Below are 15,690 nucleotides of genomic sequence, written 5' to 3'. Positions count from 1 at the left end.
GCTGTTTAATTACTATTAAGGAGGATATTAAGTAATTAAAGAAAATACTTTAGGCTATAGAAATTTCGGCGTTCGTTGAGTATATTAATGAATTAGTATTATTTAATATTGAAATCGTTTTTTAGGTCGAAAAGATTTTTATTTATTTATATTAAAAATTTAATATTAGTAGATTTATTATTTATAGTAGTTATAAACCTATTAATAATTAACTATTTAACCCTCTCCCTACTATAAAGAATTTTATAGGGTTAATCCGGCGGCCTAGAGTTATTAATATAATTACACCGAACCTACGTTTTAATTAGGTAAATTAAATAATATTAGCTATAGTAAATAATAGTAGCAATAAAGATATAGCAGATTTGGATTTACTTATTAGTAAGGTAAATAAATGAAAGTAGCGTCGTTAGAATTTAGGAATGTATTAAATTTTATTTATGGATAATAGTAGTCCTATTAAATTTAAACTTTTATTTACTAAGGTAAATAAATTTATTAATTATTTTAATAAATAATCTACTTATATTTATTAATAATTCCTATTACCTTCGGGAGTAAATTTACTATTACCCTTACTTCTATTATTATTATTTGGGAAAGGGGTTAAGGTTTTTACAAAGTACTTTAATAGTATAGAAGCGAGAATATTAGGATTAGTTTAATATATTGAATATAGTAAGATATTAGGTAGTTAAGAAAGGGATAATAATTTTAGTAGGATATTAAAGGTATAAAATATATAATATAAATAATTAAATAGTAGTAAGAGGAAGATTCGGTAATTATTTCTCCCGACCCTAGGAAATATTAAGCGACGAATCCACCTCCCTTAGGTTTATATATATTAAATTATACCGAACCGGATTCGGTTTAGTATAACCCAATATAGTATAGAGTAAGTATAGATAATTATAAAAAGATCCGTTATATTAAAGGACTCTTCTCTTTAATTAATTATTATTTATAATTAGAAGTTCTTGCTTAGTAATACTATTTATTAATACGAAATTTAAGTTGCAATTAACTATAGTTCCTTAAAACGAATCCGTTACTTAGTAACGAATCCGCTGTATATTAATCCCTTTAACGAATCCGTTATTTACTAGATTCTTCTCTCGAAACGAATCCGTTAGTAACGAATCCGTTACTTAATAGAATAGTAACTACGGTCTCAACTCCCTGTAATACCGTAGTATTAGGAAAACCTAAATAGCTCTTTCGTAATAGTACTTTAATTCTATATACAATTATATATTTAATTATAAATATATAACCCTCTATAAGAACCCCCCTATATACGGTCGTAAACGGCTACAAGCGTATAACCCTCTATAAAAATCCTATTAAGCGACCCTATATACGGTCGTAAACCCGGCTACAAGTATATAACCCTCTATAAGAATCCTACTATACAACTTATATACGGTCGCGCACCCGGCTATAAGTATATAACCCCCTATAAGGACCTTATTGTACGACCTTATACTTGGTCGCGCCTACCTTAATTGGTCGCTCTTACTTTAGCCGGTCGCTCTTGCCTTCTCTTATATACCCTACGACCTCGGGTCTAGGGAAAGTACGGATAAACGAGCTAAGTTGCGACTTTTTAATTCCTGCGAAATTATTTAATATAGGAAATTTTAAAAATCGACTTATAACCACCAAATTCAACCCTACTATAGAACCTTTTTAAAATAAGTACCGGGTAAGTAAGAGACTATTTCTTTAATTATATTAATTATTTCTATTAGTAAATAAAGTACTAATTTCAAATGTAGGGTAAGTAAGGCACTTTCTCTTAACTAAGTTGGCCAGCTTTTTTTATATATATAAGTAGTATAATAGTTAATTTAAATATAGGGTAGGTAAGGCACTTTCTCTCGGCCAAGTTGGCTAGCTTTTCTTATATATATAAGTAGTATAGTAGTTTATTTAAATATAAGGTAAGGAATGTAGGGTAGGTAAAGTACTTTCTCTCGGTTAAATTAGTTAGCTTTTCTTATATATATAAGTAATATAATAGTTTATTTAAATACAGGGTAGCGAATGTAGGGTAGGTAAGGCACTTTCTCTTAGCCAAATTAGCCAGCTTTCTTTATATATATAAGTAGTATAATAATTAATTTAAATATAGGGTAGGTAAGGCACTTTCTCTTAATTAAGTTAGTTAATTTTTCTTATATATATAAGTAGTATAGTAGTTTATTTAAATATAGGGTAGGGAATATAGGGTAGGTAAGGCACTTTCTTTCGGCTAAGTTGGCTAGCTTTTCTTATATATATAAATAGTATAGTAATTTATTTAAATACAGGGTAGGGAATGTAGGGTAGGTAAGGCACTTTCTCTCGGCCAAGTTGGCTAGCTTTCTTTATATATATAAGTAGTATAATAGTTAATTTGAATATAGGGTAGGTAAGGCACTTTCTCTCGGCCAAATTGGCAAGCTTTTTTATAATTATATAAATATATAAAATATTATAAACTTCTTTAAATACTTTTATATAAAAGTAAATAATATAGATTGGAAGTATATAAAAATAAGGAAGAAAATTTATTTATTAAAACTTTTTAAACTATTTTTTATTATTATTAAAAGAATTCACATTACAAACTTATACAACTTTTTTTTTTAGTATTTTATATAATTTAGTAAAAAATAAAGTATACGAAAAAGGAATATAATTGTAATATACTTATATATAATTTTAAAATAATAAAAATCTAAATACATTTTAAAAAAAAGAATAAAAAAAGAAGCTATAACGTAAACCGAACCTATAATTTCAATACTAAGTAACTAGCATATTAATTACTATACTATAGTTATTAAAAAGTTTCATTACTTATTTTATTTATATACCTTCCTTCTTTTACTATCTTCACCAAACTCTCTCCACTTCTTATCTTCTTAGAATCTTATCCTTATTATTCATTACCACTCTTATTTTATTAATATCCTTATCTACATTTTATCTTACCTACCCCAATTTTTTTTTATAATACGAATACGAACTTCACGTCTAAAATACTACTAAGAAGTGGAAAGAATAAACGCGTAGACCTTAACCATTTCGAGTTATATATGCACAGCACGAGCCACAGTCCGCTACAAGGATAAGGAAAGAAAAGTTGATTAGTAAGGGTATTTGCCCCTATAGGTGTGAGTGGGTTCTAAGCGTAATAATCGACACTACGTCGTGCTCGCTCGGTACCTGCTATATAGTATAGTTTATCCTCTCCCACTAACTGGTATTGTCCCACAACTACAACAAACTAAACCCGGGATCGTGAAAAGGGAGAGAAGATGCTCAAGGACAAAAGGTCAATGTTGTCGTCAAGGTCGTAGAAGTGAAGAAATCGACACACTGTTGCATTGTTGCATTGCCGACTACACCCCTCCCTTTCTGGTACCGTCCAAGAATGTGGTGACTGTATCGACGTGCAACGGCTGATATGATTGAGCCTTTGACAGGAGGTCTGTAGCGAGGGTACCGGAGCCTTGGAATCGCAACTACATACCTACGTTTGTTTGAGAGAGACTATACGCGTGGCAGTGCCGGCTCAATCTGTGCCATTCAGTTAATCGCCGACATCCTTGGGAATCATGACGACGCTATGCTGCTCTGCAACGAAGCAACAACATGAGCATGCAGGTTCGGGAGGGCACCGCCAAATCAGAATGACAATGGCTTTCGATTCGCCGGGAGAACATATCTCGTGGTCTCTCTTGCATTTCCGCCTGCATATATCGTCGAACTGCCTACGAAATCTCGTATGTCGTGCCTTGCGATCTGTCATTATTCTTGGACAGACATCCTTCAACGTATCCTGCCCTTGTCTTGTGCAGTTCAAACAACGTCGAAGAACGCCTCAAACTTCGTGCCTGGATGGATGATCCAAGGCAAACGATGGCAAGGTCGGCATGCAATAACCCAGGGCAGAACAGACACTTGATAAAATAAACCACCACCGAATCAGAACTCATGTGCGGTGACGCTGATGGTGATACAGTCGCAAGCGGATTGGAGGACCGGAGTCGATGAGTTTAGAGTCTCACTCGACTTGAAAGTCACATCTCAGCCTTCAGTTCTTTGGAATCCTTATCCATTTTCTCCCATTACATCCGCGTCAAGCGTTAAAAGATATCATATACATGCGTGACTTCCAGGACAATATCATGGCTCCCCCCTGACGGAAAGCTCAAGATCAAAAAAAACGGCTCGGTAGTCTCGGAATCAGAGTACCGGGTCAATCAGAGTTGCTGAACACGAAGTCCTTCCTGCTGCTGCTGCAGACCATAGAACAGCTGACTTGTCTCTGGAGCAAATCGGTTGGATGACTGACTACCTGTGTGACATACAAAAGATCCCTCTCTTTACATCGACCTGCAGCAGCCCCATCTCTACCTCTACATCATGATGTTTTTCGTTACTCCTATAGGTTTCACGACGCCGACGATTCCTTCAGGATTTACTTGGATTGGATGATGGTCCTATACCTTGCCTTACCTTTGCCGTCGTTGTTCATTCAGGGTTTCAGCCTCCCATCTTAAAACTATTCTATTGTGTGAGGCGAACTACCTTACCTCCTCCTCATACTACTACTACTACTACTACACTACAAGATAAGCTCCCGGGTGGCTGGAACAGTGTCAAACAAGCAACCCGTTCAAAGACTAAACCTGCCGCGTCGGGGAGCAGCAACTGCCCTTCCGAGGTGGGGAGCAGTCTGACGGGGCGAGCCATGGCGCTTGCCGAGAACGACATAACATGGATAGACGTACATACCTAGGTCAGTGCCATTTATACTACTATCACCCGACGTGAAGTTAACCAAGAGGAGGAAATCTGCTGAGCTGTCCTGCCCCATCGACTTCTACTATACTCAGTGGATATCTGATTGTGAATGAACGGCGGAGTTGTGGTTCCTGCCTTATACTCAGATAAACCAGGGGAGTCTGCCAACCGCCATTGTAATGGTAATGAATGAGGGAGGCGGGGAGATGACGGGCCTCCTCCTCAAAAAGAAGAGAATGGAGCCATGACATTCGCTTTCATCCCAAAATCATCTCCTGCTCGTCAACGGTCGAAGCAGAACCCAAGAGTTCATAAGTCTTCCCGAAAACCGCTGGTTCACGGCATTTCAGATTCGAAACCTGCGATAAGTAGACCATCGAAGCCCACGAGGTCGGTTTTGTGGATTGAGAATCCCATGCAATACCCCTCAAGAAGGGTAATCAGAAAGATCTGGGAAGCGGATCGGTTTGACAGGTACAGGTGAATACGGACAAGGACAGTTAGAGACCTTTGAGAATTTGAAGATGTCATTTTGCCATCCATAGACGAGGGTATCTATTACTTTTTGTCATCACTTCTACTTTCACTCAGGGCCTGTTTCCAAACCTGCCCGAGCTTTTGCTATCAAACACACCACTTCCTCATGTACAGTTAGCCGATGCCTGCTGCCAGAGGGATGCCCGCCTCAGCCTTCCAATCTCAATCTATTCCTACTGGTCAAGGACACCTTATAAAGGCTCAGAGCTGTGCTGATGTTAGCTCCTCCGGCCATGTGAAGCGAAGAAAAGGGCGGGGCTTGCTAACATATCCTCAAACCAATATGCAATGTTTGACCACGTCATACTCAAAACAACCGAGCTCGACAAGGTGTAGAGCAGGGTCTAAGAAGAGACTGCTGATCTCTGCAATGGCATTAACACATATGCCGTAATAAAAGCTATTCAATGTCTCGGGTCCCTGGCACCCTGACAGATGAATACTCTTCTAACCAAACCTACAGCAAGCCTTTGGTTCCTTCCCCATCGTTCGCTTGGAGCTACGATGAACGCCCGGGACAACAGGCCGATGTTGCAAAGTAAGATGGCAGCCGTTAGGAGGCCTTACGACTCAAATGTTTCGCTTCGTTGTTATTTTGGGCGTCAGACGTTCTCTCCGCTTCCTCACCAGAGGCTCAATCTTGCCTTGGGCTATATCAGAGTCTTCGCTCGTATCTTTCTCCATCTGCTTCCGTATCCTTCGTCCCTTCAATCTCTGCATCCTTTTTCCGCATGGACTTGGACAGTTTCGGCATCTTTCTCCGGTTTTCCTGGTGATTTGGTGTGCCAGACAAAGCATCTGCAAGATCGGTCTTCTAACGCCGGGCAAACCCGTTGGGTGCTCCGGGTGGCGCGCCGAATCCCGGAGGAGGAGCAGCACCAGGAGGAGGCATAAAACCAGGAGGAGGCATAGATGCGCCAAGAGGCGGAGCACCCGGAAATCCAGCCGGAGGAGCCATGCCAGGGTAGATTGCCGGAGGCCCTGGAGGTACCGCGGGACCTGGAGGACCGGGAGGGCCACCACGGAAAGCAGTTCCTCCGGGGTGGAAGTCACCAACTGGACCCCCAAAGCCACCGTGACTGGGCGGTGGCCTTGCAGGGAGACCGGAGGGTGCGGGTGGGAGATTGGGTATCCGACCACCTGCGGGTGGCATGCCGGCACCATATGGGGGTCCAGAACGACCCATAGCAGCAGGACCGGGAGGAGGAACGCCATAGGCAGGAGCGGCCGCGACAGGTACGCCCACGGGGATGGGTACAGCTGGCGCCACGGCGGCGGGAGGAATAACGGCCGCGGTAGGGATGTCGGCAGCAGGTGCAATGCCGGGGGCAGGAGGCCTCGTCATGTGGAAAGCGGGCGGCAAAGGCTGTTGTTCCGGAACAATGTTGTGCTTCTTGCCCTCGGCGGCCAGCTTACGCTCGGCCTCGTCACCATGCCGCTCGCCCTTTCCGTCCTTCTTGTACGCATACTCGACGGTAATCTGTTTGCTCAGTAGATACTGGCCGTTCATCGTAGCTCGAGCAGCATCACTAGCCTCGAAGGAACCGAAACTGACGAAACCATAGCCCTTTGAGATGTTGTTGTCGTCTCTGACAATGTTGGGCTGCCGAAGGATCTGGCCGAACTGGCTGAATGTGTCGTACAGGATCTTTTCGTCAACCTGGGGATCGAGGTTGTTGATGAAGAGCTCGGCGCCGATGTCGACAGTCTTTTGCTTGTCCGCGCTTGCCTTGTTAACGCGAATTGGCTTTCCCCAAATCCTGATTCCGTTGAGGACCTTTGCTGCGTATTCGGCGGAAGCGGGGGTATCGAACTCGACGAAGCCGTAACCTTGATGTGTTTGCGAGACTCTATCCTGTGGCATATGTACCTGGCGTACGGGGCCGACTTGCGTCATGAGCTCGGAGAGCAACTCTTGGGTGAAGCGCTCATCGATGTTGCCGACGTACACGGTCGCATCTTTGTTTTGTTCCCTAGTCTACGCGTTAGTAGGAGCGCGACTTGGGATTCGAGGTCAGCGACAATGGCAAGTCAAGATTTGCGACTTACCAGTGTTTCGACATAATGAGGCGTGTGCCGTAGCACTCGTATGGCTCAAAGACTGTTTGGACTTGTCTGAAAGACCACAAAGGTTAAGCCGTATAGAGATTGCTAACGTCGCGGAATATCGGCTACAGCCAGAGTAGTATGTTAATGTGCAGAGAATAGGTATTTGATGGCTAGGTCAGCTTTTGGGGTTTCTTTCAGTTTTGGTCGAAGATTCACAAGCTTGACGTGACGACGAAAGGTGCAGTACCTAGTCGCGGTCCAGAACTATCTGTTGCCTGCCCGGTTCGCGCGCGGGTTATTAATCCTGCTAATAAAACCATGTCTAACTTCTTAGCGCAAGAGCCAGGTCATGGGAAGCCCAAGTTTATGGGCCTGTTAGCCGGTGTTTGCGGAGGGGTAATTGCAGCTCAGTCTAGTTCATTTAGTATGTCGCTACTGGCAGCCCCAGTGTGGCTGACAGGACGGCCCAAGCTGGTGCAACCGGCAAAAAGATCCAGAATATTTGGTTGTCCATCAAAGTGGGAGCCGCGTTCAACGTTTTGTTCAAGACCATAACTCGCCGCAGAACCCACCCCTTCCAGGCACGTACGGCAACTTGAACAACCCATTCATCAAGCCTCGAAATCTAACACAGAAACAGAACAAATCAGGCAACATGTTCGCCCTTTCGGAAGAGTCCAAGGAGCGCATTGGCAAGCTCATCGACATCTCGCGGGTCGTTGTTCACTAGTACGGCATCCCACCCGAGTTGCATTCCGTTCGCTCCGTCGTCGCCTAGGTCTCTGGATGCTAACATGATGTTCGCATAGTGGCTACCTGCCTTTGATCCTCTACCTCGGTATGTGTGCCTCGTCTGCCAAATTCCAGGATGCACTGGACAAGATGCTAACATCGCATAGGCTACACTCGCAGTGTGCCCCGGCCTTCCATCATCCGGTACGTTTGAACGAAAAGAAACGACAAATGATCGCGACCGTTGTTACTCGATCGACATGTTAAACTAACACCAAACAGCCTCCTCTCCCCGCTCTCCTAAACGACAAACAACGAAATCGGAGTTATGGGTAGAAAGTTTGGGTTATACATGTACTATTGTTTGCAAGCGGGCTTGACTCTGGACGAACGATGACGAGACGGCATCCCGAATGAGCATAAAACGACTTACACCGGAGGATCGAACATGACTACGTGGGACACGGGCAGTCATGAGAGGACTGGGACCGAGAGATACCACGATAACTGTACACTATAATCAAAGACAACTCTCTATCGAACAACCTTAGCGAAGAATATCGAAGGGACATCATCCGTGGCAAGGATGTATCATCATGAGGCGACATCTGAATCGCAGTACTTGACTGGCTTATACATATCCCTTTTGAACTTCTACGCCGGTGTGGTAGTTACTTGCACGAGAGCTGGAAGGCGACAGTCGCAAGCTCCGGATCGAACAGTTCTACGTCTACCCCGGCATGAGCTCTCTGTTTTGATCAGTGTTTATGCAAAGTCACAGCCGTGTGTATGGATGCTCCAAAGCCGGCAGTGTCTGTTACCAAAAGGCCATATGAGCAACCGAACAATCTAAAGATCCAGACAGCCGAGACCATCACCGTTCCTTCAAGATATGTTACGCGCTGTTACAGGTAAACTGACGCCAGTAACTGCAACCTTTGCGCACCCCTGTTCCATTTCTTTCCGGTTCCACTAAGCCAAGGGCCCTTGTGTAAGGCACCTTGCGTCATATACCGTCTCGACCCGCCTATCCGGGTCAACTGACACTAACATTTTCCACTGAAGACATCAACCCTTCCGTTCCGTTCGTCTGTCTTTACTGCCGAAGCCCGCCCGCCGCCGTCCGCGTCCGCCGTTCTTGCCGTCGATCGCGGCCACCGGCGCACACGCACGAGCCCGGATCAACTTAGAATATATACATTCGGGATCATGTAGCAAAACCTGAAAAAATAACCGGATCCGGTGTTTTCCCCCTTCCCCTTCTTCATATGACCAAATCCAGCGATGCGGGCCTCTCCCCGGCTCTCGTCGAGACGGTCGCCGGTCTTTCGGCCGGCTCAATGGCCACTCTGATTGTTCATCCGCTTGATATTGTCAAGACTCGGATGCAAGGTATGTTCACCGTGCTTCAAACTTTGTTTGGATAAACAACTGACTTTTTACAATCCAGTCCACCGAAGTAGTCCAACCAACCCTTCGGCAGCGCTCACCACCGTCTCCGTCTTCCGGAGTCTAGCGCAAACCGACCGGCCCCTCGCCGCCCTCTACCGCGGCCTCACGCCCAATCTCATCGGCAACGCGACCAGCTGGGCCTCTTTTTTCTTCTTCAAGTCCCGCTTCGAGCGACTCATCGCTCACCTCAAGGCCCCTCCTTCACCACCACCACCACCACCACCATCTTCACCTTTAGGTGGTGAACCTACTCTCTCCCAAAATGTCACCCCGGAACGCGAAACCCAAGCCCAAATCAAATCCCACCTCTCCCCCACCGACTTCTTCGCCGCCTCCCTCCTCGCCGGCGCCGCCACGCAAATCATCACCAACCCCATCTGGGTCCTCAAAACACGCATGTTGTCGACCGACCGGCTTGCCGCGGACGCCTACCCATCCATGTTCACCGGCGCCGTGCGCCTCTTCCGGAGCGAAGGGATCCTCGGCTTCTACCGCGGTTTGGGCGTCGGCATGCTCGCCATCAGCCATGGGGCGGTGCAGTTCGCTGTGTATGACCCCGCGAGGAGGATGTATATCGCGTCCAGGGATGCTAAGCGACGACTGGCTGGCCAGGATATTGCTTCGGAGGAGGGAGAGAGTCAAAGGATCTCCAACGAGGCGACGATTGTCTTGTCCACTGTCGCGAAGCTGGTCGCGGGCACGGCGACCTATCCGTTGCAGGTCATGAGGGCGAGACTGCAGCATCATCAGGCTGACGAGCTGTTTGGTAGAGGCATAGGAGGGGTGGTGGCGAAACTGTGGAGAGAGGAAGGGTTTAGAGGGTTTTATAGGGGGATGATGCCTGGTGTGGTGAGGGTGCTGCCGGCGACGTGGGTGACGTTTTTGGTTTACGAAAACGTCAAGTATTACTTGCCTAAGATGGTGAGTGGTGTTTGAGATGGGAAGGGGGCTGTTTTGAATTGAATTGAGTGGTACGTGGAGGGCGGCAATGTGGGTTGGGTGTGGTCTTTCTTGCTGGCCTTCTACAGTATTGTGGTGGGCTGTTATGTATCATCATCTTGTATTATCGTCTGTATATCTAGACTACCTGTATGATCAACCTATAGAGTATAAGAAATCCACACAAAAAGAGCTTGGGAATCCGTAAGGCCAGAGTTGAGGCCGGACCTCCGTTAGAATGTATGGGCTACAGGCACTTCTACATTCGAGCCATAACTTTGCTCTAGACGTCATGAGTTTGCTACGCCGCCACAAACCCCGACGAGCACGCGGTCACGGAGAGATGGCCTAATCTCAATAGATGCTCCCGCTTCAACCATGGGTAGACTTGGAAGTAAGTGAGGCTAGACAGTGATGCAATTCCGAGTTTACCCTTGTCTCGGCTGCTCAGTCCCATCCTAGTCTTCAGCTATCTTCCCTTTGTGAGACCTCCCCGGGCAACCCTTTTTTCTTCCTTCTTCAGCCTGTGTCGTTGAGGAATCCCACTTTATATCGGTTACAACGAATACCTTAAGGAAACATCAATTCCCAGACCAAGATTGAAAAGAACAAAGCATGCCCCAACCCAACGCCCCCTACGAAAACTTCTTTTCCACAAGCTTTAGTATATTGCACTAGTATACTTGGGGGTTAGCGGTGGAGTCTTTTGCCAACCCCCTCTAACCCCCAAGTAGTACACTACAGCCGATGAAAGGAAGCAAACCAGGCAATAATAAAAAAAAGATTTGATTCAACAATGAGCAGATAGAATAAATCCATGCTCTAGAGTAAGAAGCGTATGATATCCAGCCCTCATTGCCGAAAGCGAAGGAGTAAAAAAATAAAAAAAGAGAAGAGGACTGAACGCGATTTGAACGCGTGACCGTTCGGACTGCAGCCGAACGCTCTACCCCTGAGCTACCGGTCCATCTTTGATTATGAATGTTTATTTGATTCTTGACCCCATATACCCTATCTGTCACTAAGCCATCAGGTTAGTCTTTGTCCACCACCAGAAGGACTGATCGGACACTATTATTCATCCGCAATGCTTCCTTCAACAATTGTTTATTTTGCATGTGATCATGATTACTGCAAGAATGAAAGATTATGTACTTATTGGATTATGTTTAATTTTCGGAATTTTACAGGTTGACCGGGGCGCAAGTGAGGTAAACGTGATAGGTTGATGTTTGGAAGAGAGAGAGAGTTTATGAGCTAAGTGTACTGGAGCGTTGTTGAATCAATTGAGGATTTCCCGGATGTTTTCAATACGTTGCAGGTAAGAGTTTTAGGAAATGCAAGTAAGAAGTGGAAGATAACGAGGAGGCCCACTGACCATTTTCGTCGTAGTCTTCCTGGCGCAAAGCTTTGGGAATAGATGACTAACATTGATGCTCTTTTAACATAACCAATAACAAAAGTACACATTCAGTCTCGATAGAAGCAACAGGTAGAAGAAATGGTTTCAAAGAATTCTTATCCATTGCGGACTAAGTCCATAGCAAGCCATTAACCAACAGAAAGAAGACGGGCTAAAACCCCCCTCAAATGCCTGCGATCCTCTTGGTATATATACGTAACCAACAGGTGGTTTCCAATCCTCACAGAAGTGGTCTTTTTTGTCTCCCTTTTGCGTAACCAAACTTCACCCATTGGTATCTTTCCTTTTTTTGCAACCGGTCAAACCGGCCGGCCAGTCATCCTACCACCCGATGACCGATCAACCCGGCGCATAATACATCCATGCTTGTGTAAACATATCGTTCCTTTTGTTCGTCTCATGCTCCCACAGCGCCGCGCTGCCCCCATCGCTCCGGAACTCCTCGAGGGACTAGTATCCCTAATGCAACAAATCACGGATGCAAAATACCAACCAGATGCCGCTTGCCACCCCCCAACCCCCTGGACCCAGTAAATCTTTTTGACGAAATCCGGACCACCCAGGAAAAATACACACAAGAACTCCAAAGACAGTGATATCAAACATAGGAGATGGCCGGGCGCTATGAAAAGGAAAACGAGAAAAGGGAAGAGGAGGTCATTTACAGATAAGGAGAACAGTGTAAACAGAAAAGCGAAGTAGACTCGTCCTTTCGTACACATTAAAACTCAACAATAGTCGCATCACCATCTTGATGGCTGGCATTTTAGTACATCCGGTCGCCAAAGGCAAGTTCCCGGGGATGTTCCTCGTGATGGTAAATCGGTTCGGCTACTGAGCCGCGGCTGCTGGCCACAGTGTCGACTTCATGGTGATCGTAGGTTTCGTAATGGCTATGGAGGCTCGATCGGGGCATGCCGTACATAGCCGAGTGACTAGGACCCTGGTGATGGAGCGGAGGATGGAGCGGATGAGGAGTGTGAAGAAGTTGCGAGACTCCAGGAGCCGAAGGAAGAGGGTACTGGGAAGCCATAATGTTGGGAAGCGGCGAGTGGCCGATCGGGCTGGTGGGTGAGCTCAGAGGCACCGATTTCACCTTGCGATGCTTTCCCCGACCCTTGATGCCCTTGTTGCTGTTCTTGTGGACCTCGGCAAAGTCCTTGAAGATCTCCATATCTTCCTTCAATACAGTCGACCAGTCCTCAATGGCATCAAATCGTGCGGCGAGAGCCTTGATGGTCTCGTTGTGGTACTTGTTTTGGTGATACTGCAAGTAAACCGAGTCAGTTTGACACCTTGGCAAAAAAAAAAAACATAAAAGTGCGAATTCTCTCACCTTGAGATTTCCCCGCTGTGTAAACTGCTTGTGACAGTTGTCGAGTCTGCAGAGGAAGGCCTTTGTACCGAGATGTGTCTTCATGTGTGCCTTGACGTCTCCGCGTTGCACAAAGCCCTTGTCGCAAACCTCGCAGCGGTAGGGTCTCTCTCCTGTGTGACGACGTTTGTGTGTCTAAGATTTCGTCAGACTTTGTGGGCACTGTAGCCACGGTAGGGCTGAGACTTACCTTGAGGTTACCAGCTTGGGTGAACCGTCCACCACAGCCAGGAATAGGGCAAACATAGGGTCTATCTCCAGTGTGAGATCGAACATGGGTGTCGCGGTGCGTCTTCTGGGAAAACTTCTTATTACAGCCCTCGATTTGGCACTCGTATCGTTTACGCTTGTGCTTATCGGCCGGTTGCTGCACTCTTGCCTGACAAACGGGGGATGATTGCTAAATTATGTTAGACTCGCTCAGTCTCAAAATAAGGGTCCATCATACCTGTTCAGCCTTGATGTCCTTGTCATCACCGCTCTGCTCGGGGTCCGCGTCCTTCATCTTGGACTGGATGACCTTCATGAGCTTGTCCACAGCAGTGCTAAACTCGACTTGGGGCGCGCCGTTGACCGGGGTGTTAGGGGTGATGGTTCGTGAGCAGCTTGAGTGGTTCGAGATGGTCGTTTCCGTTGTAGAACCCTGAGAATCGCTCCGCTCCGATGGGCTCCTGCTCTCTTCACTGTATCGCCTCGCATTCCTGATATGATGCGGTCCTCTAGTATCCTCAAACTCAGGTGTGATCATGTGTAACGATGGTCGTTCCTGGTATTGTTGATGCTTGTTGTACGAAGAGTTCATGGTAGTAGGCGTAGGCAATGGGTAAGCCGGATACCCTCCGCCATAGGGCACAGGCGACTGATAATGCGCTGGCGCGCTGATGCTGTTGATGGAAGCCGTGCTCATCGATGTAGTCGGCATATAGTGGGGAACCAAGGAGGGCCGTTGTTGCATCGGCGCTGTGGTCATAGGCCGTGCGTTGTAAGGCATAACATCGGCGTCCATCATAACATAGTCGTTGCTGGGATGGTGCTGGGGCCAACGTTCCCAGCCCGCTGGAGCCGATGGTTGAGCCGTGAGTGCCATTCTGTTGGTAGGATATCTGTCGATGGGTGGAAGTACGGGGAAGGGCGAAGATGGAAGACGGCCAAGTGAGACAAACCAAGGTGGATTGAAGTGATGTCGTCAGTTAGGATTAGTTCTGAGTATTATATCCTCAAGCCCAGTGAGGCCCGAGTCTCTGGCAGAGATGAGTGGATGCTAGAATCTTGGGGGGATAAGATGGCATATCATTGCCTTGGGCCCGTACCTGTGGTATTATATGTATACCTCAGTATCAAAGATACAAGATGAGTGTGGGCTGACAGCAGCCGGGGTTTTCCATCCGGCGGCGCCAATCGATGTGCAAGCCACTTCAGGCCGAAAGATCTCGCTCTCATTTTCGAGGCCCTTTGGGGATTCCATAACGGATGGGACTCTCTCTCCTTGGGTTGACATCCCGGGCAAGCTAGGGCAGACAGAGTGGATGTACACCATGATCCAAATACGTACCTCTCCAGATGGGTGGTACTCTTGACAGTAACCTTGCCCTGCACGTCGATGCCTGTCAATGTCATTACGCACTCACTTTGTACACTACGGGGAGTATGAAGACGGTGCGCAAAAGCTGGTGAGGTACTAGCAGCAGCCCAGAGCCATAACCTGCGCTTACAGACAGGAAGAGGTGGCCCAGCCCAGAAACAATAAGTCCAGTCCCACTCGGGATTCCTGCTTCCGTTCGGCACTGGTCCTATCGCAGCCCGCGAGACCCCCACCAAGCCCGCTAAGCTCGACGTAGCGGATGAACTAGGACCCCCCGGTCCTCCAAGGCCCCCCGGAGTACGGCCAAGATACCGTAGGTGCACTTGATACTGTGTAACCAGGTCTCTGGGGATTGATGATGAGGGAGGATAGCCAGGGGGGTAGTCATGGGTGAGAAGCCAAAGCTTGCGAGGATACAAAGACGTACTGTACATATCTGTGTATGTATGCATGGGGGGAACTGCATATGTAAATACCTATGACTGGTATCCAGCACATGCGAGTAAGGTCTTGGAGTGGATGATGATGCTGCACTGTCGTCCGAGTAAGGCAAGCCCCCGGTGTTAAGTCCACTTCATCTGACCGGACGGGCATGACACGGCTTTCTCCAGACTTCACCGGGAGGAGATATGGGTGAGACCCCTCTAGAACGAGGTCTGGAAAGAACGTGTTGCTGGATCACCTATCTGGGCGAGGCTTGTCAGGATGATATGCTGGACATGTGTTGTTATACCTAGAGTCAACTGGCGAGAAGCTTCAGGAGCCGTCAGTGCCCCCCTCAAGTGCATCGACACAGTCATC

General features: G+C 46.5%; 5 protein-coding genes and 1 non-coding gene across 6 annotated transcripts; 2 read left to right on the top strand and 4 right to left on the bottom strand.

Moving 5' to 3' along the window:
- Nucleotides 1-5,941: 5,941 nt before the first annotated feature.
- Nucleotides 5,942-7,552, bottom strand: B0T23DRAFT_34916 (putative spliceosome-associated protein SAP-49). Its single transcript, XM_062836032.1, has 2 exons — nt 7,387-7,552; nt 5,942-7,310 (listed from the first exon to the last, which is right to left on the bottom strand). Exons 1-2 carry the CDS (start codon nt 7,398-7,400, stop codon nt 6,152-6,154), a joined length of 1,173 nt encoding a protein of 390 aa, XP_062697731.1. The 5' UTR covers nt 7,401-7,552; the 3' UTR covers nt 5,942-6,151.
- A 489-nt stretch (nt 7,553-8,041) lies between these two features.
- B0T23DRAFT_425480 (TOM7 family-domain-containing protein) lies at nt 8,042-8,422 on the top strand (the record flags this gene model as incomplete). Its single annotated transcript, XM_062839916.1, has 4 exons — nt 8,042-8,115; nt 8,196-8,224; nt 8,286-8,322; nt 8,401-8,422. The coding sequence occupies 4 exons, from the start codon at nt 8,042-8,044 to the stop codon at nt 8,420-8,422; spliced, it is 162 nt and encodes a 53-aa protein (XP_062697730.1).
- A 755-nt stretch (nt 8,423-9,177) lies between these two features.
- Nucleotides 9,178-10,757, top strand: B0T23DRAFT_350978 (mitochondrial carrier domain-containing protein). Its single transcript, XM_062836069.1, has 2 exons — nt 9,178-9,510; nt 9,569-10,757. The coding sequence occupies exons 1-2, from the start codon at nt 9,387-9,389 to the stop codon at nt 10,504-10,506; spliced, it is 1,062 nt and encodes a 353-aa protein (XP_062697729.1). The 5' UTR covers nt 9,178-9,386; the 3' UTR covers nt 10,507-10,757.
- Nucleotides 10,758-11,404: 647 nt separating this feature from the next.
- B0T23DRAFT_t30 lies at nt 11,405-11,476 on the bottom strand. Its single transcript has one exon. It is a non-coding gene; the product is annotated as a tRNA-Cys (tRNA).
- Nucleotides 11,477-12,338: 862 nt separating this feature from the next.
- On the bottom strand, nt 12,339-14,495 carry B0T23DRAFT_34832 (uncharacterized protein). Its single transcript, XM_062836009.1, has 4 exons — nt 13,756-14,495; nt 13,498-13,707; nt 13,269-13,442; nt 12,339-13,199 (listed from the first exon to the last, which is right to left on the bottom strand). Exons 1-4 carry the CDS (start codon nt 14,392-14,394, stop codon nt 12,699-12,701), a joined length of 1,524 nt encoding a protein of 507 aa, XP_062697728.1. The 5' UTR covers nt 14,395-14,495; the 3' UTR covers nt 12,339-12,698.
- Nucleotides 14,496-15,437, bottom strand: B0T23DRAFT_34831 (uncharacterized protein). The gene has a single exon (XM_062836008.1). The coding sequence runs from the start codon at nt 15,339-15,341 to the stop codon at nt 14,598-14,600; it is 744 nt and encodes a 247-aa protein (XP_062697727.1). The 5' UTR covers nt 15,342-15,437; the 3' UTR covers nt 14,496-14,597.
- Nucleotides 15,438-15,690: the final 253 nt, after the last annotated feature.

Source organism: Neurospora hispaniola, assembly GCF_033458365.1.
Source record: "Neurospora hispaniola strain FGSC 10403 chromosome Unknown B0T23scaffold_1, whole genome shotgun sequence".
In the NCBI taxonomy this organism is placed as follows: domain Eukaryota; kingdom Fungi; phylum Ascomycota; class Sordariomycetes; order Sordariales; family Sordariaceae; genus Neurospora; species Neurospora hispaniola.
The sequence above is the reverse complement of the archived record's forward strand: the minus strand, read 5'-3'. Positions and strand labels throughout refer to the sequence as shown.

Coding starts and splice junctions, on each gene's coding strand:
- B0T23DRAFT_34831 (XM_062836008.1), bottom strand. CDS start 15,341: ATGCATACATACACAGATATGTACAGTACGTCTTTGTATCCTCGCAAG.
- B0T23DRAFT_34832 (XM_062836009.1), bottom strand. CDS start 14,394: ATGGCACTCACGGCTCAACCATCGGCTCCAGCGGGCTGGGAACGTTGG. Junction 13,708..13,755: donor AGGACATCAAGGCTGAACAG/GTATGATGGACC, acceptor AACATAATTTAG/CAATCATCCCCCGTTTGTCA. Junction 13,200..13,268: donor CACAGCGGGGAAATCTCAAG/GTGAGAGAATTC, acceptor GTTTACTTGCAG/TATCACCAAAACAAGTACCA.
- B0T23DRAFT_350978 (XM_062836069.1), top strand. CDS start 9,387: ATGACCAAATCCAGCGATGCGGGCCTCTCCCCGGCTCTCGTCGAGACG. Junction 9,511..9,568: donor TGTCAAGACTCGGATGCAAG/GTATGTTCACCG, acceptor TTTACAATCCAG/TCCACCGAAGTAGTCCAACC.